Source organism: Nesoenas mayeri (assembly GCF_963082525.1).
Source record: "Nesoenas mayeri genome assembly, chromosome: 25".
Taxonomy (NCBI): Eukaryota; Metazoa; Chordata; class Aves; order Columbiformes; family Columbidae; genus Nesoenas; species Nesoenas mayeri.
The window spans coordinates 1,313,244-1,337,611 of NC_137549.1; the positions used below are offsets into that span (position 1 = coordinate 1,313,244).

Sequence of the window (24,368 nt, forward strand, 5' to 3'; positions counted from 1 at the left end):
TGTGGGGCGGTTGCCAGGTGCCAGTTCCAGCACCAGTTCCAGCGGCCGGAGGGAGCGCAGCCATGGAGCGGGGGGAGGACAGACCCTGGGTCCCGCGGGGCACCCTTGAGGCGTGGGTCCCGCTGCCCCTGTACAGGTGGGACCCTCACCCGGGGAGGAGAAGCTGCTGCCCCTTCCCCAGGAGCTGGAACCCTGTGCTGTGGCCACCCCAGCCTGGCTGTGCCTCAGTTTCCCTGGGGAGGATCTGTATGGGAGCCCAGCTCTGGCCTTTAAGGGCCTCCCAGTGCTGTGCAGCCCTGTACCCGCCCCGGGCACATCCCTGGCCCTGAGGTGCTGGTGGTGAGGACTGGGCAGCTCTGACAGCTCCTTCCCACCCCCAGTGACCAGTACCTGACGCTGTGGGGGCCGCGCCGGGGCCCCGTGCTGCAGCAGGCCCTGCGCTGGAAAACCTCCCCCATGGGCTGGGACGCCGCAGGGCAGACCTGGCCCACGGGGCTGAGCGGCGGCGACGACGAGCGGGTGGTGGATCCCTGGTACAGCCTGGACTCCAGCATCGCCCAGCGCCGCTGGCCACGGGCCCAGCGCCTGGGGCGGGAGCAGGACCCCCTGCCCCCAGGTGCGGATCTGGGCTGGGATGGCGCAGGGGGTCAAGGGGCTCTCGGTGCCTCCGTGTCCCCACCTTGGGGAGGGTGGGTGGGAAGCCCCAGGGCCCCTCAACCCGCCCAGGGTGGGGTTGAGCTCAAGCCACTTGGGCTGCTTTGGATGCTCCCCCCGCTGTGCTTCCCCCCCCAGTTTACGCCCAGCGCCTGCGGGAGGTGGCCTGGTGGGACCCCATTGTCCCCGCCGAGTACCCGGGACACTGCACCCGCTGGGGAGCTTTCCTGTGGCAGGAGAGGCCCGTCCTGGGGAAGGAGTACGGTAAGAGCGAGGGGCCTGGCTGGCTGCGGGGCTCTGGGGCCCCCGGCTGCGCCCCCCTCACCCCCTTCCCCTCTGCCTCCCAGTTGTCACCCGCAGCCAGGACCCTCGGCTGCTGGGGGGCAGCTCGGGCTACGTCCCCACACTCTCCTTCTGCCGCCCCCCCACCACCACCCAGGACATCAGCACCTGGAGCCTCCTCCACCACCAGCCGTCCACCCGCCACTAAATGCTGCTGGTGCTGCTGCCGGCCTGGCCTGTTCCGGGGGGGAGAAGAGGGAGGGGTTGGTGCCCGCCCTAGGGCGCCTGGCCTGGCAGGGCGCTGCTGGTCACTGAGCCCCAACCCCAGCAACCCCGTCCCAACAAATGAGGAACCCGTGTGTCCTCAGAGCAGGGGAAGCACAGCCCCCCTGCCTCGAGTGTCCCCAGAACTGGGGTGTCACATCTTTATTGATAAAATAGCTTTGTCCCTTGGTCCCTGCCATGGCTGACACTGGCCCCCTCTGCCTGTCCCTTCTGGGGTGGGGAGGGGGTGGTGGGTGCCAGAGCCCAGCCAGCCCCTCTGCACTTCTCCTCACCCCGGGAGCTGCTCCTGGGGGGAAACAGGGGAGCGAGATGGAGCCCCCCAGCCTGCGTGGGCTCCCTGGACACGTTGGGCAGGGGCGGAGCTGGAAGGCACTTGGTGATGGACCCCCAGCGGTTCCCCAAGGGGTGGGGGAAGGCTCGGTGCAGCCCCTGAGCCTGCGGCTGCTGCCGCGGTGCTGGCTGCGTCCCTGCCGGCCTCATGTCGTCTTGAACCTGGGGAAGGCAGGGGGAGGGGTGGGCTGTCTGCCGGGCTGGGGACAGAGCCCCCCAGCCCCACCACTCACTGCTGTGACGGGTCGAGGTCTGGCCAAGCCCCCATGGCTGCCAGCTGCTGCTCCAGCTCCAGCAGGCGCAGCCCCATGTACCCCGAGGACAGCAGCAGGGCCACCACCCTGGGGACAGGCCACTGTCAGGCAGGGGCACTGGGCACAAACAGGGACCTGTGCCCCTGCCCTGGGGACGCAGGGGTGGGCCAGTGCGGGTGCCCGAGCGGGAGGGGGGAGCCCTGGGCTGCCGGTGTCACACTGGAGAGCGGGGCTGGGCACCCTGGGGTGTCCCAAAGCACCGAGGTGCATGAGCGGGGCCCACGGACTCACAGCAGCAGGTAGATGAGGAGGACGGTATTGAGGGAGCTCAGCTGCGCCGTGGTCCAGGCCCCTAGTGCGGGGTGGGGTCCCCCTGCCAGGAGGAGGTGGTGGCAGTGCCAGGTCCAGCCCCAGCAGCATCGCCCTCCCCTGACCCACCCAGAGCCTGTGCGGCTTTCTCGAGGGCACCTGCTCACCATGGCTCAGAGCCAGCGCTGCGGCCTCATCCTCCTCTTCCTCCTCTTGCCCTGGCATTGGGCTTGGCCCCTCTGTGTGCAAACCAAGAGATGGTTGGGACCAGGGAAGGGACTGGGGTTGGCTCTGGGGGTCCAGTGGGGCACATGCACCACAAGGTGCTGACGGAGCTCCCGTGCTGTGGGAGATGCTGCGCAGGCGGCTGGGGAACTGCCGGCTATGAGCAAGGCAGGAGCACGGGGCGCAGGGCGGCCGCTCACCCGGCGTCTCCTGGAAGCTGTCGGGCTCTGGGGCGCTCTGCTCCAGGTCCCGCTGGCTCGAGGTCTGAAAGAGGACAAGCCCAAGTTGCGGTGCCTGTCCCCATGGCACCTGCCACAGGGACACGAGTGGGACTCGTGCAGCCCTGAAGTTCCTGAGGTCTGTGCCAACCCAGGCTGGGGCTTTTCAAGCCCATGTTACCCCCGAAAACCTTCCCATGGGGCAGGCACCTGCGCAGCCTGGGCTGCTGCCACCGCATCTGTCCCTGTCCCAGCCAGGGGCGCTGGGGCTGTGTCTGCCTCCTCCAAATCCTCCTGCTGCCCATTTCCCAGCCTCACCAGGGGCTTCCGAAGGATTTCCCTAGTGTTTGGAGAGGCCAGGGAGCTCCAGCCGCTGCCCTGGACAAGGAGAGATGCAGGGGGGTGCAGGGGGTCACCGCCCCCCCTACCGCCCTGCAATGTGGGGGTCGGAGCCCCCACCTGCCCGGCTCCCACCGGGTGCAGCGTGTACCGGCAGGTGCTTGCAGACCGACTTGAGGAGCCGGTACGTGTCCTCCCGCCGGCGCAGCGACACGAAGAGGAACTGCCGGGGACCAGCACACGGCTTCGCACCAGAGCTGCGCCCTCGGTCGCAGCCCAGAGCCCCCGGTACCAGAACAGCCCCAGCTGAGCTGCCTCCAGCACGGCCCCTCTCTCACCTTCTCCCCCTGAGCCGTGCGGATGCTGAGCGCGTTGGGCACCAGAAGTGCCGTGTTGGTCTTTTTGAGGGCCGAGATGGAGGCAACAGGGACCACCACCTGTGCTGGGGAGCCAGGCAGTGTCGCTGTGTCCCTGGCTGCCAGCTGTTCCCCCCACACGTGTCCCCAGCCCACCTTGATGTCCTCGAGCAGGGGGCTGGAGCAGAAGCAGACGTGGTGGGAGGAGATGTAGAGGTGGCCACGGCAGAGCACCTCTCTCTGCCAGGCACAGGAGAAGGAGCCCAGCAGTGTGTCCCGCTCGGCGAGCGCCCCAAAGGCTTTGCAGTAGTCAGCCACACGCTTGCTGAGCTGTGGGGCAGGCTGGGACGTGGGGGGGTGCCTGGGCCCCACAGGCACCCCGCAACCCCCGCACCGCTGCCACATCCGCGTGAACGCAGGACGGTCCCCACAGAGGCGTCACACTGGGACCGCGGTGACCGAGACTCACCAACGGGGCCGTGCCCACCGCAGCTGGTTCTGTGTCCCTGCTGGGGGGGTCACAGGTTCGGGATCTGCGGGGAAGCAGCAGGCTGGGCTGAGCCGCTGAGCTGCGCGCAGAGCTGGCTGCGCACAGGCCCGGCCATCGCGCCCTCGCAGCCGGGCGGGAGCAGCCGGGGACACGGATGTGCCGGGCTGGGGGAGCCGAGGGCGGGGACGCGTCCCGGGGTGGTGCAGCACCCACCTGGCGAGCAGGGGCTGCCCCGGCCGGGCGCTGCCCTGCTCCTCCAGGCTCCGCCATCGCTTCTCCTCCAGCCCCCCGCGCCTGCTCCTCCTCAGCTTCCCCGGCATGAAGGACGAGTCTGACACGCTGCTGGGGGAGAGGGGACAGGTTGGGGGGGTTGGTCCCCACGCTGCCGTCCCTGCAGCACAGCAGCTCCTGTGACACTGACACCAGCCAGTCCCTCCCCCGGGGGGGACATGGGGACAGGGCGCAGCCCCTGCCAGGACCAGGAGAGCAAAGCCCACCCGGTGACATGCGCACGTCTCCCCGCATGGTGACACATCACCCACAAACCCCCACAGCTGTGGGGGCACCGGCTCTCCTCATCCAGCTGCTCAGCAGCCCCCCAGTCAGTTTTTGGGGTGCACAACCCCTATCAATCACAGCAGCTCTGCAGCGAGTGGCAGCAGGCGGGAGGCACCGCAGCTCTGCCAGACCCCGGCTTGCCCTGTGCCTCAGTTTCCCCAGCAGCACAGCCCTGCCCGGCCACAGGGAGAGCCCAGCAGCCCCGGGCAGCAGCACTGGCAGCGGCGCGGTGCTTGGTCCCTGCCTGCTGCTCCACAGCCCCGGAGGGAGCGGCACAATTGCCATCGTGCCAACGAACTCTGGGAAGAGCCACAGCCCTGTCCCCACAGCCCTGTCCCCACAGCCCTGTCCCCACAGCCCCGTCCGGCACACGGGCCCCAAACCCAGTGCCAGGAGCCACCCGGACCCTGTCCCACCCGCCGGCACCTGCGCTGCCGGGGGGGACCGCATGTCCCAGGGTGGACACCAGGACCCCAGAGCGGTGACGCAGGTTGGCTCCAGAGGGGACGGGAGTCGGGTTCCTCTGCCTGACCCACACGCGGGCAGCAGAGCCCCCTTGCTGGGCAGCTCCTGCCCACCCCACGCAGTACCTGCCGGGGGGCACAGCCCAGCCCTCCCGCCCCGAGTCCTGCGCCGCGACCCGCACCCGCTCCTTCCAGAGCTGTCCCAGCCAGCAGCTGCCTGCTCCTCTTCCTCCTCCTCCGGCTGGTGAGGAAGGGCGGGCAGGCGGGGCTGGGACCGGCCGCAGCAGGTTTGCAGGAAGGTGTTGGAGCAAATGCCAGCCCGGGGCTGGTCAGAGCCCACGGCACCAAGCCCAGGGCGCTGGGGGCTGTGAAGGGGCGAGCGGGCATCGCGGGGGGCAGCACACACGCCGCACTCCCAGCGGGGTGCAGGGAGCTGCCCTGTCGCGGTGCCCGCCCGGCCGGGGGGTTCTGCCTGGGGAGCCCCTCGGTGCGCTGCGCTGGCGGGTGACATTGGCCATGGGGCAGCCGGAGTGGCAACGGGCACGAAACCTCCCCACCCCTCCCCACCCCACCCAGGGCTGCTGACCCGCGCGGCCCGGGGCTGACCCCCAACAACCCGCGCGGCTGCAGCGGGCACAGCTGCCCGGGCCGTGTCCCCAGAGCCAGGGCCGTGCAGCGCCCGCCCGGCACCCGGGGGTGAAGGCTCGTGTGCCCCGTGACCGCAGCCCCATTCCCGCTCACGCCGCGGCCGAAGCCGGGCCGGGCCGGGCCGGGCAGAGCAGAGCGGGGCTCGGGAGGGCCGAGGCGGCCCCGGGGTGCGCGGCCGGGGCCCGGGTGAGGAGCTGTGCTGGAGCGGCCCCGCTCTGCCCGGCCCGGACACGCTGTCCGGACACGTGGCCCGTCCGTCCCCGGCGCCACCGGGTGACTCAGGCACACCCCCCGGGCCGCTCCCGCTCGGCGGGGCGGGGGCTGCCGGTCATTCCCCCCGCGCAGGGCTGGGGGCGGGCGGGTGACAACCTGCGGCAGCAGCTCCTCCCGCCAGCGGCCGGCGGGGCCAGACCCGGGCGGGGCGAGGGTGCCCGGGGAGCCCGAGGCAGGTGCTGCCCCGGTGCGTAACCGCGGCTGCGAGCGGCGGCCTGGCCCCCCCCGGGCGCCCCTTGGCGAGGGCGGGGAGAGCCCGGCCGGGCCCGCGCTGCGCGCACGGACCCGCAGCGAGCCCGCTAACGCAAGGAGAGTCCCCATTGGCTACCCGGGCCCAGGAGGCGGGACACCCGCACCGGAACCAATCATTAGGCTCCAGCGCTGCTGCGCGGCAGCCATTTTGTTTGTGGGCGCAGCCGCCATCCTTGTTGAGGGCGGCCATTTTGCGGGCCGCTCTGGGTGCCCGTGCAGCCCCGTCCGCGCAGGAACGCGGGAGACGGGGTTAAAACCCCCGCGAGCCCCTGTGCGCACCCCCACCCCCAGCCATGGGGGACCCACCCGCCTGAGGGTCCCACCTGAGCAGGGAGGGGCCCAGGAAAGAGACAAGGCCATTTATCCACATTTAGAGTTGTTTGTGTTTGATTTTTTTTTCCTCTCCTTTTTCTCCTCCTTTCAAAAGTGCCGTTTGCAGATACTGACCTTACAAAAGCAAGTTAAAACCGAGGGCCACGCGCCCGTCCCCCCGCCGGGAGTGACCCCGCAGCCCGGCCCAGGGCCGTCAGTGTGACACTTGTGCAAGCACAGGGTGACATCCTTCATGAGTCCCCAGCACGGGCTGCGGGGACACGCGCCCACGCAGGGTGGCGGACGGGCAGGGCGCCCACTCCTCGCCAGAGCCCGGCAGCCCCGTCCCAGCGCGGCCCCTGCCGGCCCCGGCCGAGCTCAGCGGCGCGGGCACCGCGGTGGCGCAGGACACGGCCCCGCTCAGTTGACAGCGCCGCTCTGGCTCCTTCCCTCCGCGCTGTCCGTCCCGCCATAGCTGCTCTCTGCTCTGCTCAGCCCCCCCACGCAGACACCGTCTGTGGGGACGGGAGGGAAGGGACGCATCAGGAGCCACCACAGCGGCTGCGGTGACCCGCCACGCGCCGGCCTGGACCTTCTAGACTCTCCTGCCACTGGCATGAGGGGCCCCAGCACGTCCCCAAGGTGGCACGGGGGTGCCTGTCCTCTCCCCTAGTCCAAAGCGGGGCAGAGAGGCAGCTGCTGTGCTGGCACCGAGCACTAGTACCTGGGGCGCCGGCTTGGCACGGGGGCACCCCATCCCAACCCTGGCCCCCACATGTGGCTACTGGCACGTGGAGCAGCCCTCGCCGCCCCTCAGCGAGCCACGGGGTGCCAGGGTGGGCCGGGCAGGGCTGGACCCCACGCTCTGGGACGGCTCAGGCAGGCGCAGCCCAGGAGCAGCAGAGCGGGATGGTGGCCCTGCCCCGTGTGCCCATCGCGAGGGTCCCCGCTGCCAGCCCTGCCACAGCACAGGGCTCCCGCAGCTGGGGCCACTTTGACTTTAGCCCAGGCTGACGCAGGACACGGGGCTCCCGGTAATCCAAGGCACATGCCTGACCCCCCCGCTGCCCCCAGTCCCACTCACGGTAGCGGATACGGATGGGCCAGACCATGATGCAGCACAGAGAGGCGATGGCAGCAATGGCAATGCCTCCAGTGACCAACACCATCACCCAGTGGTAGAAGCTGACGCACTCGGGGCAGCAGAGCTCAGTCCTGCAGGGAGAGGGCAGGGATGTGGCTTGGTGGCCAGGACCAGAGCCCAGCCCAGCGTTGCCCACGTGCCCTGGGGCTGCTGAGAGTGGATCTACGTCCTTGGTGCCAGCACTGGTTCACACCGGGAAGCAAGGGAAAGCTCCAGGACAAGGAGGGAGGGCAGCGCCCTGGACATGGGGATCCCCAGCCCCATTGTGCGTCCCAGAGATGGAGTTCTCCTCTAGGGCCAGAAGTTGAGGAAAGACTTAAGATAAATCAGAGCTGGTTCCCACCCGCATCTCCCGCTCTGAACCAGGGGTATTTGTTGCTTGTCCCCCAGGTGATGTGTCTGGAGCTGCCGCTGGGCAGGTTCCCCGCACAGGGACGCTTACGGGCAGGGGTGCAGGTTCTGGATCGCCATCACAGCCAGCCCGTTGGCCATCTTGTCTGTGAAGCTCATGGCGCCGTAGACGAACGCGCCGCTGTGCTGCAAGGGGAGAGGGAAGCTCATCGGCCGCTGAGCAGAGGTCAGCCCGGCCACCAGCCCGGCGGGTGCCGGCAGCGAGAGCCTTGTGCCCTCTTATGGGCAGAGCCCAGATTACAGCAGGGCCCGGGCCGGGGACAGCGCTGCCCGCGCTCCTGCAGCACAGCCCCCCCGCAGGGGTCCCTGACCCCATCCCATGCCAGCGACCACCCCAGCCCTGCGGTGACACCCTCGTCCACCCGGCCGGGAGGAGCAGACGTACAGCGTTGGTGCCGATGAGGTCTGCTGTCATGGAGAGGGAGGTGACGAGGATGGTGGCAGAGCCAGCCCCAAGCAGCACGGCCGCCCCGTAGATCTCGGCTCCCATCTCCTTGGTCAGGGCCACCCAGGAGGCGAAGGCCAAGATCACCGCGATGCCCACGAAGTAGGTCAGCTGCTCCAGCGTGGGGACAGGCACAGGGAGAAGGCACAACTCAGATGCCGGCCCGGCTGCCACCCAGCCAGGCAGGCGTGAGTGGGGCGGGCAGGGGCGCAGCCGCTGCCTCAGGCCCGTGGAGGACAGTCCTGCTCCCTCCCAGCAGGTTTTAAACAAGGAGCCCTCATGCAGCGAGGGCTGTGCAGTGGTCCAGGCTGTTCTACAGCACTGGCCCCAGCCGCAGAGCTGGGTCCCCAGCAGAGCCGCAGGCAGGTGCCTGCACAGGGACACCCGGCTGACGGGAGGGCTGGGGGGCTGCTGGGGACCGGTGCTCGCTGCAGGGAGGGGGATGCGCTGGAGGGGCAGCTCCCTCCTGCTGGCACTGCAGAGCCCCTGCCTGCCCAGGGTGGCCCAGCCAAACCCTCCCTCTGCCTCTCATGGGCACCACGGGGCCTCCCAGCTGGGTCAGGGCTGCACAGGACAGCCTGACGCTGGCGCAGCAGCGCTTTCTCCAAGCTCAGGGATGTGCAGGACAGGCCCGTCCCCCTCACCCTGCCCACCGCCCGCGCTGGCCCAGCGGGACCCACACTGCTACAGGGGCTCATCTGCAGAGGATGCCAGAGGCGTCCCTGCTCTCCAGCCAGGCTTGGGTGTGCTGAGCGTTCTGCTCACTGTGCAGTCAGGATCTGGCCCCTGGGCCTCGTCTTGGGTCTAACTCAAACCCCACCAGGCCTCCAGGACTCACATTTCGACCTATCCATTTATTCACGGGCTTCATGAGGAAGGAGGAAAGGAAGCCACTAATGTACATCACCAGGGGGATGGTGGCAATATATTTCTGCAAGAGACAAGGACAGGGAGAAGATGAGCTCTGCACCACCGGCACAGGACCACTGCCCATATGACCTCGACATGCGGGCAGGGACCTGCCCAGCGCCCACCTTGTGCAGCATCAGCGAGTTGGTCAGGTACATGGTGATGTAGGTCTGGGACAGGTTGACGATGAGCCGGGTCAACATGTAGAGCACTGCGACCTGTGAGGGGACAGCGATGGGGGAGCACTGCTCAGCCCCTGCACGCTGGAGGTGGGGAGGGCTGGCACCTTCCATGCGAAGCCCCGCCATGGCACAGATGCCCGCTGAGAAGGGGACAGCCCCCTGCTGTGGTGAGTGCCCAGCACAGCCCATCCTCACCTGCACCAGGGGCCCGTCCCGCTGCCCGAGGATGCCCAGAGCACCCGGGCAGGGCGGCAGCCCAGGACAGGCGCCACCAGTCCTACCCGCAGCGGTACCTGGTAGAAGGCAGGTTCCAGCAGCCAGTCCTTCCAGATCAGCAGTGGCTGCGGGACGTTCGTAGGCTCCTTCTGCAGCAGGGACATGCTCTCCTCCGGCTGGGGCAGCGAGCCCGGCGGGTACGGCTTCTCTTTGGTGCCCAGGTGGAAGATGAGGGAGAACACGGCCCCCAGCCCCACCACGATGAGGGACAGGTTCTGGGTGAGGCAGGGGGGGTTAGCACAGCAGGGGCCCTTTGCTTGCCCATCATCCACCCCCCAGCAGTCTGCTGGATAAAGATGGGTCCCCAAAAACCCAGGGACAGCTCAGTGTAGCCCCTGCCTGATGTGAGAGGTGAGGTTTCAGGGCACTGCTATTTCGCTGCCTCTAGTACCTCCACCATTGAGCCACGTCCCACCCGGGTAAGAGAAGATCCCAGGACTGAGTCCTGCCACTTACCCGAAATATAGGGACATCTTGGATGCCTAAGTGCTCTGTGCGGTCAGGCTGGTCCACCTGGAAGTTCAGCAGGAGCCAGGCCAGGCCATACACAGTGATATTGGCCATGACAGTGAAGGCATATCTGGGGGAGAGAGCAGCTCAGGCTGATGCAGCAGGACGAGCACAGCCCCAAGCATGGCGGGGACACCTTGACCCAAGGCTGCCTCCAAGCCAGGCACGCTACAGCCAGCTTTGAACCTCGGTGTCACTGCTGAGGCAACACCTCCAAGAGCACGCAGCATCTGGCCAGGCATTAGCCTTACTGGTGCACCTCCCCGCACGCCCAGTCTGAGCCTCAGGGCACGACTGGGAGGAAAACCAAGATCCCTCCGTGTCAGCCTGTCCACCTCCTGCAGTCCCAGCTCACCTCTGCACAAGGATGCCCAGATCTGACCAACCCGCTGCCCCCAGAGCCAGAGCCCTTGGCCCAGTGTCACCCCAGCCCTGCCCCATCCTGCTCCCCGCTGCGCTGCCATCCCCGCTCGCCTGCCAGGGGGAGCGTCCCCCACCGGGCAGATCAGCAGGCCCTGCTCCCTCTGATAACACCCCTTCCCGCAGCCTGATGCTGCCAGATAAGCAGCACTGAGCCGGGCTCTGCGCTCCGAGCTGCAGGTGCTGCCCTGCCTGACCCCGGGGCCACCCCGCCTAAGGGACAGCCCACCCGGGGCCGTGTCCAGCGATCCCCAGGGGCACCCGGTGGGTCTGGTCCTTCCCTGTCAGCATCACCCTCAGGTCCCAAAGGAAAAATGCCCCCAGCCCAGGGAAGTGTCCCACAGGCTGTGTCACCAACATCCCTGGCATCAGGACGTTCCCTCCTGGCACCAAAGGTTTGGGTCACCAACCCAGAACACCAGTGCCACTTGGACACGTCCTGCAGGACACCCACCCAGCCCAGTCCTGCTCCTGCTGTACTGAGGGTTCAAATGTGTGATGGCAGCCAGGGGACATCAGAGCCGTGGCACCCAGGGGACCTCTCGTCACACAAGCGATGGGACCTGGCACCCGCAGGGGTCAGGGGACACCCCGGTTTGGCCATGCTCACCTGAAAGCTGTGAGCTCCACCTTCTCATGGTCACCTGTCACCAGCTCGGGGATGAGGGACAGGTGGGAGATCTGTGTGGCTGCCCAGCCGAATTGGAAGATGATGATGAACGGGAGGTAGTAGACGAAGGCTGCCCACTGCGGCGTGCTGTCCGTGCATCCCAGGCAGGGGTTGAAGATGAAGGGGAAGGACAAGAGGACACAGGTGGTTCCTGGGAAAGGAGCGGAGCAGTGAGGGACTGCAAGCCCTGCTTCCCTGGGACCCAACGGCCCCAGCCGGCTCAGACAGATGGACAGACACAGCCAGGCCCCTGCTAGGACAGGGCGGGAGAGGGAGGTGCGCCCCTTCCCCCAGCCAGCTGAGACACATGGAGCCCCAGAGCCCCCCTCACCCCACCCCGCACAGGGTGATGTCCTTCCCTTTTGCACTCAGTGGCCAGACAGACAGACAGACGCTTATCAGCAGACTTTTCCCGTCAAGTTCCCTTCACAAAGCACAGCATCGTCTCGCACCTATTCTGTCCTCCTTGAAACGCCAGAGGACAGACCCTCACGCCGTCAGGACACGCGGCCACCGAGGGCTTCTCTCCCTGTCTCCAGTGGGCAGATAACCAGTCCCAAGGTTATCTTATCCCTGTCCTGCCGCCCGCCCGAGGGCTTCGGGCTGCTCTGCGGGCGCAGGGCCAGCCCATCTGTCCCCTTGTCCCCGCTGCCCTGGGGTGGCAGCGGCAGCCCCGCTCCCTCCACGCTTGCAGAAGCCAGCGCGACGGGGGGGCAGGAGCAGATCTGCCCCCACACCAGGCTCTGGGCCATGGGAAGGTCCCGGCTGAGTCAGGCCCAGCAGAGCCAGGCTCCTCCCTTTGCCGCAGCGTGACGGCGTGGGGACGCCTGCGTGGAGCAGGCAGGGACAGGCTGGCTTCTCCCTCCCCGCTCACAAGGTTACAGAGCAAATCTGCTGAGATGCTCCACTGCTCCAGGGGCCCAGACACCGCCCCGTCACACGCCACGTCCCGCGCGTCCTCAGCTTCACCGGGGAACCTGAGAGGAACCTGCAGCTGCTTTGCCCGGTCCACATGGCACAGCCACCCCGGCTGCCGCAGGGCTTGGGCAAAGCTGTTCTCCCTGCGCCGAGGGCAGGCAGCGACAGTCCCAGCCCGGAGTGGATCCATCCTGAGCCAGGACATCCGCAGGGTGCTGGTGCTGCCCTGCACCAGCTCACAGCCGGCTCTGGTGCTCCAGGAGCTCCCCGAAGGACAGAGGACTCGGGCACGCCGCCGTGCCTCTGCCCCAGACAAGCCACCAGGACAGGGGGGGTCCAAGAAGGTTCACACCAGACCAGACCTCCTTTGACCCGTTACAGGGCTGTTGGTTTTAACTGAGCCCTGTCTGGAGGACGGGGGAGGCTCTGTCCCCTCCCCAGTCCCAGGGCCCCGCAGGATCGGGCTCTGCCGTCCCCTAAGGGCTGCGAGGGACCCGCCTGTGTCCCCAAGGGAGCGCTGGGGCAGGAGCTGCAGGCCCCAGGCTGCTGCAGCTTCCACATACAGGCAGAAGACTCCGGTCACCCCCTCCTCACGGCCCCCGGGGACAGGCAGTGTCACCACAGGGGCCACCCCACCGGAGCCGTGCTCCTCTGGCACGGGTGTGTGAGCTGCATCCCAACACCTGCACATCCCCGTTCCAAACAAACGTGGCTTTACTGTGAGCGAGAGGGATGCTGGGGACGCCCCACTCTCCCAAGCAGGTCTGTGGGAGCCCCCCCCAGACCACCTTGCCCACGCCTGCAACAGCCCGGGCAGGGCAGGCAGCAGAGGGCCGGGCTCCCATCCCCTGGCCCTGCGGGCAGGATCATGGGATTCCAGGCTGCTGGCACAAGTGCCCTGGGCAGGGAGTTCGGGACAGCGCTGCCACGCTGGCTCAGACAGGCCAGGGGCTGCTCACCCTTCCCAGCCCGCTGCGGTAGGACGCTGCTCCCAGAAAGGGCAGGCAGGGTCAACCCAGGGCTCCCGGCACCGGCAACCCAGCGCCGTGGTGGGGAGATGCCATTGATAACAACTCGTGGTATCTTTCCCCACCCGCCCCGACACTGCGGTTTCACAACATTTCCTCTGATGTGAGCACGAGTTGCCGCCAGATCAGCTGCCCCGCTCTCACACGAAACATCTTGCCGCAGTGTGACCGAGTGTGCCGAGAGCGGTACCGGCACAACTGGTTCCAACGGGTCTGCTGGCCCCGCTGCGGTCAGCTGAGGGAGCCGGGGGAAGCCCCCGCCTTCTAAAAACAGCCCACGCTCCAGGCAGGCACGTAGCCCCCAGCCCCGCGGCGCTGCGGCAGGCAGGGCCGGGCAGGCGCGCTGCTCCCCGCAGCCCCTGTGCAAGTTGTGATTCAGGACTTCCCCTTCAGGGCACGCTCGGCAGCACCCAGCTGGAGCTCCGCACACTTCCCTAAATCTGGGGCGCAGATCTAGTGGACACCAAGGTAGGGGGTGAAGCTTCCCCTGGCCCAGCAGCCTCCCTGACTTCCCAAGCAAAAGTCCAGGGAGACCAGCCGCTGCCATTGGGTTGCATGAAGTGGTTGGCAGAGATAAATTAGGAATCAAGATAAGGGCACCCACACTGCAACTGTCCTCTCCCTGCACCAGTCAACTCCGGGTGGGCTGACACCATGCCGTTACAGGGAGGAAGTACCGAGGGTCTTTATCGCTGGCTGTCGATAGGCAATTCTTTACGCCAACTGCCCCATTCCCCATTGCCAGCTCAGCAGGAACGGGGAAGGCTCCTTTGCCAGTGTTGGCACCAAGGACCCTTTCCCAGGTCACACTGTCCCCTCAGAGAGGGACCCCAACACAGGAGTCTCCACCAGCCCCTGCACTTCATTGCATTTTTGACCCCAGGGCATGATGCAAGACAAGTGTCTCTTAATCATTCATAACCAAGCTGGTGCCTCCTCCGCATGCCCACGGGGCCCTTACTCACCAGGCACCGCGGCTTCCCCTGCGCGGCCGGGCAGCGCTGCCTGCAGACGCAACCCTGGCATGGTCAAGGGCTCTGTGCCCCAGAGTCACCCCGGGGACAAGCGAGAGCTGCCTGGCCACGGGCCGGTCCCTCGCAAACCCCCAGGCTCCCAGAAAGTCCAGATTTTACTGAGAGTCTCATTTTTGCGGTAGCATCGACCAGCTAAGCACACAGCTCTCAGGCTAACTTGGTGGCACTCCCATGCAGGGGGACACGGGGACACCCTGCAGCCCCCGCCACCACACGGGTACGGCCCGCGGGACAGCGGGAGCCCCGGGCTGTGAGCACCCAGGCAGCGCCCGCCGCTGCGGGACAGGCCATTGGGACTGGGACAGTGCCCAGGCAGGATGGGGACACCGTGGTGCCCCTTCCACATCAGGGCTCAGCCTGGGGGATGCTGGAGCACCCCAGTGTCAATACACATGGGGCACCCCAGCAAAGCACCTCCCACTCTGCCCCTCTCCATGCAGGGCAGCCCGGGCGCATCTCCCCCAGCCCCGCGACTGCCTGGGGCCGGTTCACCCTCCACACAGGGCACCCAGAGGAGCCCCCCAGGGCGGCCCCCCTTCCACACAGGGGCTGCTCCCTTCCACACAGGGGCTGCTCCCTTCCACACAGGGCACCTGATTCTGCTGGCCCCTGGGGCTGCCCGTCTCCATCTGAGGGGGACCCAGTCCCCACCTCATGCCACAGGGGCTGTTCCCCCCCCAGACAGGGGTCTCCAGGAAGGCTTCCTTGGGGCTGATCCAGGACCCCACAAAGACTCCTCCAGGGCCGCCCATCTCTGCATGCAGAACACTCAGTTCCCCCCCTACCCAGAGCATCCCTAAGGCTGAACCCCAGCTCAGAAAGGTGCCCTGAGCCTGACCCCCCCACTCAGAGCACCCCAGAAGAGCAGCCGTGGCCCCATGCCCTGCAGGGCACCTCAGTAAGGCACTTTAGGACTCCTCCTGCGCTCCAGAAAGTCTCCCCTGGGGCTACCCATCTCCACCCAGGGCCGCTTGGAAAGGTGCCTGTGGTTTCCACCCAGGTCAGCCGGGAAAGTTGCCCCTGGGGCCATCTCCACCCAGTGCACCCCAGAAAGGCTCCCCCAGGACCACCTGTCTCTCCACACAGCGCACCCCGGTTCTCCCCCCGTCCAGGGCATCCCAAGGCTGCACCCCAGCTCAGAAAGGTGCCCTGAGCCCGACCCCCCTCACCCAGTGCACCCCAGAAAGGCACCTCCCGGGCTGACCCCGCGCCCCAGAAGGTCTCCTCTGGAGCCACCCATCTGCACCCAGGGCACCTCGAAAGGCTCCCCCAGCACAAGTGGGGCACCCCAGCAGAGCCCCCGCACCCACCGGCCAGGTGCCAGGATTTCCTCCGCCCGTAGCGGCCGCAGCCGGTGGAGCGGTCGGTCTCGTAGCCGAGCAGCGGCGTGCAGAGCCCGTCGGCCGCCTGCCCCGCCAGCAGCAGGCCGCCGGCCAGCCGGTGCCCGTAGCCCAGCACGGCGTGCAGGTAGAGCAGCAGGTACGTGAACCACAGCGAGGCGCACAGGTCGTTCAGGAAGTGCCCGGCCGCGAAGCTCAGCCGCCCCGGCAGCGGCAGCGCCGCGGCACCGGGCGCCGCTCCCGCCGCGGGCTCCGCCATCCCGGCCCGCGCTCCGGCACCGGCGGCTCGGGGCGGGGCTGCGGCGCTGCCAGGCCCCACCAGCCCGGCGCGGCCCCCGGCCGGCTCTGCCCCCGGCCCGCCCCCTGCTCCTGGGACGATGCTCCGAGCGCTGCCCGCGAAGGCTCCTCGGCGCCAGCCCGGAGGGGGGGGCTGGAGGCGTGGGGGTGCGGGGGTCCTGGTGGTGGGCATTGGAACCGGTTGAGGGGTCCTGGGGCGCTGGGACGCTGGGGCGACTACTGGGGTCACGGGGAACTCCTGCTTGGTTGGGTACTGGGGGCACTGGGACCAGTATGGGATCATAGAATCATGGAATCGTTTTGGTTGGAAGAGACAGGATCAGCGAGTCCAACCACAACCCAACTCCAGCACTGCCCCATGTCCTGAGAACCTCGTCTGAACATCTTTTAACCCCCCCTGGATGGTGACTCCAGCACGGCCCTGGGCAGCCTGTTCCAATGCCCCACAGCCCTTTGGGAAGAAATTGTTCCCCAGATCCAACCTCAACCTCCCCTGGTGCAACTTGAGGCCGTTTCCTCTGCTCCTGGCGCTTGTTCCTGGGGAGCAGAGCCCGACCCCCCTGGCTCCAAGCTCCTTTCAGGCAGTTCAGAGATCAGAAGGTCTCCCCTCAGCTCCTGTTCTCCAGCTGAACCCCCAGGTCCCTCAGCCGCTCCATCACGCTTGTGCTCCAGCCTCTCACCAGCTCCGTTCCCTTCTCTTCACTCTCTCTAGTCCCTCAATGTCCTTCTTATGATGAGGGGCCCAAAACTGAACCCAGGATTCAAGGTTTGGCCTCCCCGGTGCCCAGCACAGTGGCACAATCGCTTCTCCAGTCCTGCTGGCCACACTATTTCTGGTACAAGCCAGGATGCTGGTGGCCTTTTTGGCCACCTGGGCACATGCTGGGTCATGTTCAGCCAGCTGCCAATCAATACCCCCAGGTACTTTTCTGCTGGGCAACTTTCCAGCCATTAGTGGGGGTACTGGGGTAACTGGAACCTCCTGTTGTGTAGGTACTGGAGTGACTGGGACTAGGACCATTATGGGCAGTCCTGGGATCACTGGCAACAGCATGGGGGTACTGGGGTGACTGGGATCAGTATGGGTAGTACTGGGGTCACTGGGGCTTTGGGGTGACAAGGTCCTGTACCTGGGTCAGGGCAACCCCCAGTATCAGTCCAGGCTGGGGATGGAGGGATGGGGAGCAGCCCCAGGAGAAGGACTTGGGGGTGCTGGTGGGTGAGAGATCGGCCGTGAGCCGCCATGTGCCCTTGCAGCCCAGAAGCCAACGGTGCCCTGGGCTGCATCCCCAGCCCCGTGGGCAGCAGGTTTGGGGATCCTGCCCCTCTGCCCCGCTCTGGTGAGACCCCCCTGCAGTGCTGGTCCAGCTCTGGGTCCTCAGCACAGACACACATGGACCTGCTGGAGAGGGGCCAGAGGAGCCCCAGGAATGACCCGAGGCTGGAACAGCTCTGCTGGGGACAGGGGAGAGAGCTGGGCTGTTCAGCTGAGAAGAGAAGCTCCAAGGAGACCTTAGTGTGGGCTTTCCAGACTTAAAAGGGGATGATAAGAAATGGGGACAGATGTTTGAGCAGGGCCTGTTGTGACAGGACAAGGGGTGATGGTTTAAACTAAAGGAGGGAGATTCAGGCTGGACATGAGGAAGGAATTGTTGCCCTGAGGGTGGTGAGAGCCTGGCCCAGGTTGGCCGGAGAGGTGGTGGATGAACCATCCCTGAGACATCCCAGGCCAGGCTGGACGGGGCTCTGAGCACCCTGAGCTGGTGAAGATGTCCCTGTCATGGCAGGGGGGGCACTGGGGGGCTGGGACGGTCCCTTCAACACAAACTATTCTGTGATTCTATGGTTTTATGATTCTACTGGCATCATGGGGACCCCCCTCCTGGGTGCGTGGTGGGGTCACTGGGAGCAGCATGGGGTACTGGGATGACTGTGACCTTCCTGTAATGGGGTGTCTGGGACCGGTATGGGCAGTGCTGGGGTCGCTGGGAGCAGTGTGGAGGGAACACTGGGGTGACTGGGACTCTGGGGTGACTGGAAACCATGGCTGGGGTGATGGGGACCCCTGCTTGGTTGGGTACTAGGGCGGCTGGGAGCAGTATGGAGGCACTGGGGTGACTGAGACCTCCTCATGTGTAGGTAATGGGGTGGCTGGGACCAGTATGGGCAATACTGGGGTGACTGGGCAATGTGGTGGTGCTGGGTGACTGGCACCAGCATAAGGAGCACTGGGGTCACTGGGACTCTGGGCTGAGTACTGGGATCACGGGGACTCCCAGTTTGGTGCGTCCTGCGGGCACGTGGGGTACTGGGAGCGGTGGGGGAGGGTAACTGGAATCGCGCGGACAGCCTCGCGGTTGGCATTGGCGTTACCGGGAGGACATGGGATCGCTGGGTGCCGCCGGACCCAGCGGTGGGCCCCGCCGCCCGGTGCCGTTGCCCTTTTAAGGCGCCGCCCGCCCCACAACACTTCCACGTCCCCACGCCGATTCTGATTGGCGGGCAGCCTGCCGCGCGCTCCTAACTCAACGGAAGCGCACGCGCCGCTCTGGCCAGTCCCGCCCGCTTTCCGCCGCTTACCTCTGACGTCAGCCATTCCAGCCTATCCGCGATGGGCTGCCAGCTTACGGGTGGGCACGGGCGGCCAATCGGAAGCGCCGAAGCGGGTGTCTAATTTACATACTAATAGCGGGGCGTGGCCAGGGGAGGAAGCGCGGCGGCAGGGCCGGGAGGTCGGGGCGGGTCCGGTCCGGGTCCCGCTGGGGCGGCGGGGCGGGCGGGGTGTGGGTGAGCGGGTGAGCCGGCGGGGGGGCCGGGGCCCTGCGGGGGGTGGCGGGAGGTGCCGCCGTGCGGGGGGTCTGCGCTGTCCCCGCGGGGAGCGGAGCTGCCCCTGGAGCTCCCGCGGGCCGGTGCCGGTGCCAGCTCTGCCTCTGTCCCTCAGGGCTGCGCCCCCGCGGTGCCGGTGGAGCCCCCCGCACCCATGGCCCACAGCGCCAAGCAGCTGCCCGCCGGGATGCTGTAAGTGTCCCCCCCGCGTCCCCCTGTCCCCTTTGTCCCTTGCGGAAGGTGGCTGGTGTTGCTCTGCAAACCTGGGGATCCGTGCGTGGTTTGGAGACCCCGCCCCGCCCGCTTCGTTCCCCGCGCTCCCCCCGAGCCGCGCTCGTTAGCGCAGCGGAACTGGTGTAAAAGAAGCGTCTTGGGACATTAAGACCAGCAAGGTCTTAATTGATGTGGGTGAGCTCGTGGTGTCCGCAGCCGGCGCCAGCCGCTGTGCCCCCGCGCGGCTGAGGGAGCAGCTCCGGGCGGTGGGTGCCGGAGCGAACCGGCCGAGGGAGGTTCAGATAAGAGGAGGAATAGTGCCTGGAATAACTGCACTTTTAAAAGCATCCTTAGGCCCGCGAGGAATCCGGGTCGGGGAGGGGGAGGCAGAGACCCGGCGGTGCTGGCGCTGGTGTGTTCCGGCTGAGCGCAGTGGTGCTGTGTGGGCACCACCAGGAACGTTTCTGTCGGAGCTGACACAGAAATCCTAAGGCTGGCCATGCCGGTGCGAAGCCTCAGGGGTGGTTTGTTGCCCCCAAAAGATGGAGAATAGAGGGTCTCGCACCTTCCCGTGGGCTTGTGTGTGAGTGTGGGGCTGCTGGGCAGCTGCTCCGGCCCGGATCCCGATGGGAACAGCTCGTGCTGGGTACCCGCTCCATCCGCCAGGGCCAGCGCAGTCACAGGTGGTGTCTCCAGGGGGGTTACAGAAAGGGCCCCCATCACATTGATTACAGAGGTGGCTGCTATGGGAGATAACCTGATAGTGGTAGGTTGGGGTCTGAGAGGATTTGGGTTTACACCAGGTACATGATGTGGCAAACAGGAGAGAGAGACTCTGGGTTGCATCCTGAGCGGGTTGGGATCAATTTGCTTTTGGGACCGTGTCACATTTTCTTTTTTTGCTGGGATTTGTGCTTGGCCCCGTGTTAACTACTGCATCTTGTGACCTGGATAAAACCCAAACGAGCGCTGTTTCCTGTGGTGCTCAAGCCATTTGTGGTGTCAGGGAGCAAAGCGTGTGAGCGAGACACTGGGTCTGCTGTGGGATGGAGCCAGCGGAAGGGACCGGGGAGCCCCGGGGTGATGCCGCAGTGGGGCTGCGTGTGCTCAGCCGTGGCAGGGAGGCTCTGCTGACCTGGGTGCTGGACGCGTGTCCTGCGCTGAAGGCAGATGCTGGTCTGTAAAGACGAGGCAGCAAGTTAGAGAGCAGGAGCCAGAGCCGCCAGCCCCATGTTGGAGCCGCTCGGTGCGTCTTGGTGGCGGCGCAGGCGGCAGGAACCTGATGGAGCGGTTGTGGCTGGAGCAGGTTGAGCTGGCAACAGCGTCCTGGCCTCATCCTCTGCCTTGAGGGTTCTCCTCATCCCTGGCAGCGCCTGTCCAGGGTGTGCGTGACGCCCGGAGCCAGGATCCAAACCCCTGCAGCTCCTCCTCCCTCGCAGAGGAGGATCAGCTGGTTTGGGCTGCCTGGGACTCCTCTCTGAGGTGTGTGCCCAAGCCCTGGTGGCGCTCGGGGATCTGACTGTTGCCATTACCTGCGCCCGAGAGCAGCACTGGCTGCTCCCGGCCCTGCTCAGATGTCACTGAAAGGTCCCAGAGTTGTCACTGGACCTTGGGGTGCCTTTTGTGTGCCCAGGGCTGTTCTGCTCGAGCCCCATCACCTAACCGTGGCCTTCCCTCGCAGGGGAACGGGCTGCAGGGCTGGTAGCGGGTCTGGGGGCTGTTTGGGTGGGCGGGAGCCGGGGGATGTGTTCCTGTCGGTCCTGGGAGTTTCCCAGCCCTTTCTGACGGCCGCGCTCTGGCTGCAGACACGCCACGGGCAAAGCTCAGCATGGAAACTTCCTGGTGGCCATCAAGCAGGAGAAGGGAGAGTCGGCACGGCCGAGCAGCGAGAAGCCGCACGGCGAGGAGGAGGTGAGCTGCGGTGCCCGTGTGCCCCCGCGCGCCCTGCAGCGGGGCTGTGCTGGGGCTGTCCCTCTGCTTGCCCTTTGGTGGCCCAGGCCAGCCTGTGGCTGCGGCCGCGGCCCAAGGAAAGGCCCAGACCTTCCCTGGCGGGACGGGAGGCCCAAGCAGGTCCTGCCAGCGCCCTGATCCATGCCGGGTTGTCCCTTTCCCTTCGCTGGGTGCCAGCCGGTGAAGAAGAGGGGCTGGCCCAAGGGCAAGAAGAGGAAGAAAATCCTTCCCAACGGCCCAAAAGCCCCCGTGACGGGCTACGTGCGTTTCCTGAATGAGCGGCGTGAGCAGATCCGCACGCAACATCCCGACCTCCCCTTCCCGGAGATCACCAAGATGCTGGGGGCTGAGTGGAGCAAGCTGCAGCTTTCGGAGAAGCAGGTACCGGCCCCCAGGAGAGACCCCCAGGGCTGGGCAGCACACACGCTCCGGAGCCTGTGCCCCAAACCCCTTTGCTCCCTGCCTGGCCGCAGCTCCGCAAAGGGAGCTTGTCCTGGTACCGTCGGGCTGGAGAGCCGGAGCTGGGCCTGAGCGGTGGGGGGTCAGTAGCCCCCAGGGGCCGGGCCAGGCTGAGGACCCTCTGTGACCACAGCGGTACCTGGACGAAGCGGAGCGGGAGAAGCAGCAGTACATGATGGAGCTGCGGGAATATCAGCAGTCAGAAGCCTACAAGATGTGCACGGAGAAGATTCAGGAGAAAAAGATCAAAAAAGGTTGGTTGTGGGAGCCGCGGCTGCTGGTGGCGCCGCCGGGATGCAGCCAAGTGCTGCCACAACCTCCTGGGGTAACCCCCTTCCTGCTTCCCAGAGGACGCGGGCTCTGCGGCGGTGAACACCCTGCTGAACGGGCATCCGCACAAGGTAAGGCCCCAGCAGCTCTGCCTGTGTGTGGGGAAACTGAGGCACATGGCACCGCTGGGTTTGGCCTGTGGGAACTGGTCTGGCTGCAGGTTTGGGCAGAGGGCGACTCATGGGTTGTGCTTCAGGGCACCAGCTTCTCGTTGAAGAGGAGCCTGGAGCGGCAGGAGGCAGCACGTAGCCATCCTCTGCCTGCCCAGGCAGGGCCGCCCTTTGCCCCATCCCTGTGCCTCCTGGCGCCAAGGACATGGGGTCCCTTGTGGTGGGCTCAGCCCTGACTGATATGTCCCCTCCTGTCCCCCAGACTGGTGAATGCAGCGACACCTTCTCCACCTTCGACGTGCCCATCTTCACGGAGGAGTTCTTGGACCAAAACAAGGGTGAGGGCCTGGGCGGGGGCGGGGACGGCTGCAGCAAGCGATTGCTGGCATCCCGGTGGGACTGTGAATTGAGGGATCAGGGGGTGGTGACGCTGAGTCTCTTGGAAGAGCTGTGGCTGGGGAAGGGGTTTGGTTTGGGTTTGGGATGGGGCGGGGAGCCCCAGGGGCCACCCTTGCTGACGCCGTGTGGTCCGGCAGCCCGGGAGGCCGAGCTGCGGCGCCTGCGGAAGATGAACACGGAGTTCGAGGAGCAGAACGCCATCCTGCAGAAGCACACGGAGAGCATGAACTGCGCCAAAGAGAAGCTGGAGCAGGAGCTGGCCCAGGAGGAGCGGCAGACCCTGGCCCTGCAGCAGCAGCTCCAGTCCGTGCGACAGGCCCTCACCGCCAGCTTCGCTTCCCTCCCCATCCCCGGTGAGTTTGGGGTGGTCACGGGGACCAGCGGCTGCGGGCACCTGGTGGCCACGTGGAACGGCCCCGCTGAGGCAAATGTGTGGTGATAAATGCTCATTTGATGGGGCGGAATCCTAGAGCATTTTGGGGCCCTCTCCAGGGAGCCCAAGGATGTGACAGCCGGTTGGTTCCCCTATAATTGGGTAGGGTGGGCTGGGAACTGTCCTTATCTCGAGCCGTAGTCACAGCTGCACCCCCAGGGCAGAGATGAACCAAAATCCTTTTGTTGGGTGACACAAGGTGCCGGCTCTCTCCTGCTCCAGCGTGTGGCACTTGGTGTTCAGGGTCCCTTCCCCAAGCACCAGCACGCCGGGCAGGGCTGGATGGGGACTTGCTGGCCCTGCTAACTGGGCTGCTGCCCACAGGCACTGGGGAAACCCCCACGCTGAGCACTCTGGACTTCTACATGGCTAAACTGCACAGCGCCATCGAGAGCAACCCGCTGCAGCACGAGAAGCTGGTGGTGCGCATCAAGGAGATCCTGTCCCGGATAGCCAGGTGAGCTGGGCGGTGCTGGCCGGAGCTGCTGCACAGGGGCCATCCGTGTGGCGGTGAGCGCTGGGACCGCTGGGTCAGGGTGGGTGGCGGGAGTCGAGCGGGGAAGCTGCGGGCAGAGATGGGCTCAGCGCTGCTCTGGGCAGTTGGGGGAGAGAGAAGTCGACCCTCCGTCCTTCAGCCTCACCTCCCTCTTCAGTGAACACTTGTGAAGAGGACCAGTCCCTCCTGGAGCCTGGGGCCAGCTGGACCATGGCACTGTCCCTTGGAGCTCACGCAAGGGACAGTCTCTGCTGGTGGTCTGGCTGCTTCCCCTCCACCCCACGCACCTCACTGGAGAGGGGAGCTGGACCCTCCGCCCTGCTGCGCCTGCACCATCTCTGAGGACCTCAAGCTTCAAGGGACCAAGCGGTGACAGGGCTGAGAGCCCAGCTGGCACAGTGCTGGGCGAGGTGCTCAGCCATGAGCGTGAGCGTTCCCCTGCCCTGCTGTGAGCCCCCCAGCTCCTGCAGCCCTGCTCCCCTGAACCAGCGCCTCCCCCAGGGCTGCTGGCAGAGCTGCCTGTGGCTCACCGGCCTGGAGGGGCCCGGGGGCTGCTGGTACCATGTGCCCGGGGACCCCTGGGGCTCGGTGCTGCCTCCTGACCCTGCATCAGCCCGAGGAGCCTTGTGGTTCCCAATCCCGTAGCGGGCGAGGTGGCAGGTGTCCTTCTTCTCGCTGTATTTAATCTTCCCCGTGGTGCCGTCACCTCTCCCTCCGCGCTCCCCGGGACCAGGCAGGGCCGCTCCTGCCCTCTGCAGCGGGGAAGGCAAAAAGAGTCTTGCAGGAGGGGGAGGCTGGGACAGACCCCTGCCCCCCCGGCTTTCGGCTCCTGCATCCCCGGGCCCATCCTGCACTGTGGGACCATGGGGCGGCAGCCGTGTCCTGGCTGTGCTCTGCTGGGCTCGACCTGTCTCTATCTCAGACTCTGTAATTAGAGAGTATCTTATATTCTTACTGCCACCACGTTGATCGGGCTCTGGGTTTAACTCGGGCTGCTGTGCGACTGCGTCTCTCCCGTGAGGTCTGTGCTTTGTAGATGAGTCTCCTGGTCGCCATCTCCTGGCGGCTGTGGATGGAGATGGGAGCAAATAAACGTGGGAGAAACAACCAGCCCGGGCTCCGTGTGTTCATGCTCAGAAACGGCTTCCGGGCTACTCCCGGCCCTAACCCCCGGCCTTTTGGGGTGCGGAGCAAGGGTGAGGACCCCGACCTGCAGCCCCAGCTGTGGAGGGTGTGATGGAGCCAGCTCGGTGCCGGCTGCTGTCCCACCTCCAGCTGGGCATGGCCCTTCCTTGTGCCAGAGCTCACCCGATCCCGGT

General features: G+C 66.5%; 3 protein-coding genes across 7 annotated transcripts; 2 read left to right on the forward strand and 1 right to left on the reverse strand.

Annotated features, from left to right (window-relative positions):
* Positions 1-62: 62 nt before the first annotated feature.
* TEKTIP1 (tektin bundle interacting protein 1) lies at positions 63-1,144 on the forward strand (the record flags this gene model as incomplete). The annotated part of the gene is made up of 4 exons (XM_080359155.1): positions 63-136; positions 381-616; positions 793-918; positions 1,002-1,144. The coding sequence occupies 4 exons, from the start codon at positions 63-65 to the stop codon at positions 1,142-1,144; spliced, it is 579 nt and encodes a 192-aa protein (XP_080215281.1).
* Positions 1,145-2,204: 1,060 nt separating this feature from the next.
* Positions 2,205-15,805, reverse strand: MFSD12 (major facilitator superfamily domain containing 12). Of its 4 annotated transcripts, XM_080359050.1 has the most exons (11): positions 15,507-15,805; positions 11,157-11,367; positions 10,073-10,196; positions 9,634-9,831; positions 9,284-9,376; positions 9,088-9,180; positions 8,190-8,360; positions 7,836-7,930; positions 7,334-7,464; positions 2,540-2,603; positions 2,205-2,353 (listed from the first exon to the last, which is right to left on the reverse strand). In XM_080359050.1, exons 1-11 carry the CDS (start codon positions 15,793-15,795, stop codon positions 2,308-2,310), a joined length of 1,515 nt encoding a protein of 504 aa, XP_080215176.1. In that variant the 5' UTR covers positions 15,796-15,805; the 3' UTR covers positions 2,205-2,307. The 4 variants fall into 4 exon arrangements, with proteins under 4 accessions (XP_080215176.1, XP_080215178.1, XP_080215177.1 ...); XM_080359052.1 differs by lacking the exons at positions 2,205-2,353; positions 2,540-2,603 and adding an exon at positions 4,008-4,081; XM_080359051.1 differs by lacking the exons at positions 2,205-2,353; positions 2,540-2,603 and adding an exon at positions 6,323-6,764.
* A 2,735-nt stretch (positions 15,806-18,540) lies between these two features.
* Positions 18,541-24,159, forward strand: HMG20B (high mobility group 20B). Of its 2 annotated transcripts, none has more exons than XM_080359293.1 (10): positions 18,541-18,565; positions 18,775-18,851; positions 20,678-20,783; positions 21,000-21,203; positions 21,415-21,535; positions 21,630-21,682; positions 21,984-22,059; positions 22,258-22,473; positions 22,878-23,010; positions 23,207-24,159. In XM_080359293.1, the coding sequence occupies exons 2-10, from the start codon at positions 18,814-18,816 to the stop codon at positions 23,217-23,219; spliced, it is 960 nt and encodes a 319-aa protein (XP_080215419.1). In that variant the 5' UTR covers positions 18,541-18,565; positions 18,775-18,813; the 3' UTR covers positions 23,220-24,159. The 2 variants fall into 2 exon arrangements, with proteins under 2 accessions (XP_080215419.1, XP_080215418.1); XM_080359292.1 differs by having other exon boundaries at positions 18,552-18,628.
* Positions 24,160-24,368: the final 209 nt, after the last annotated feature.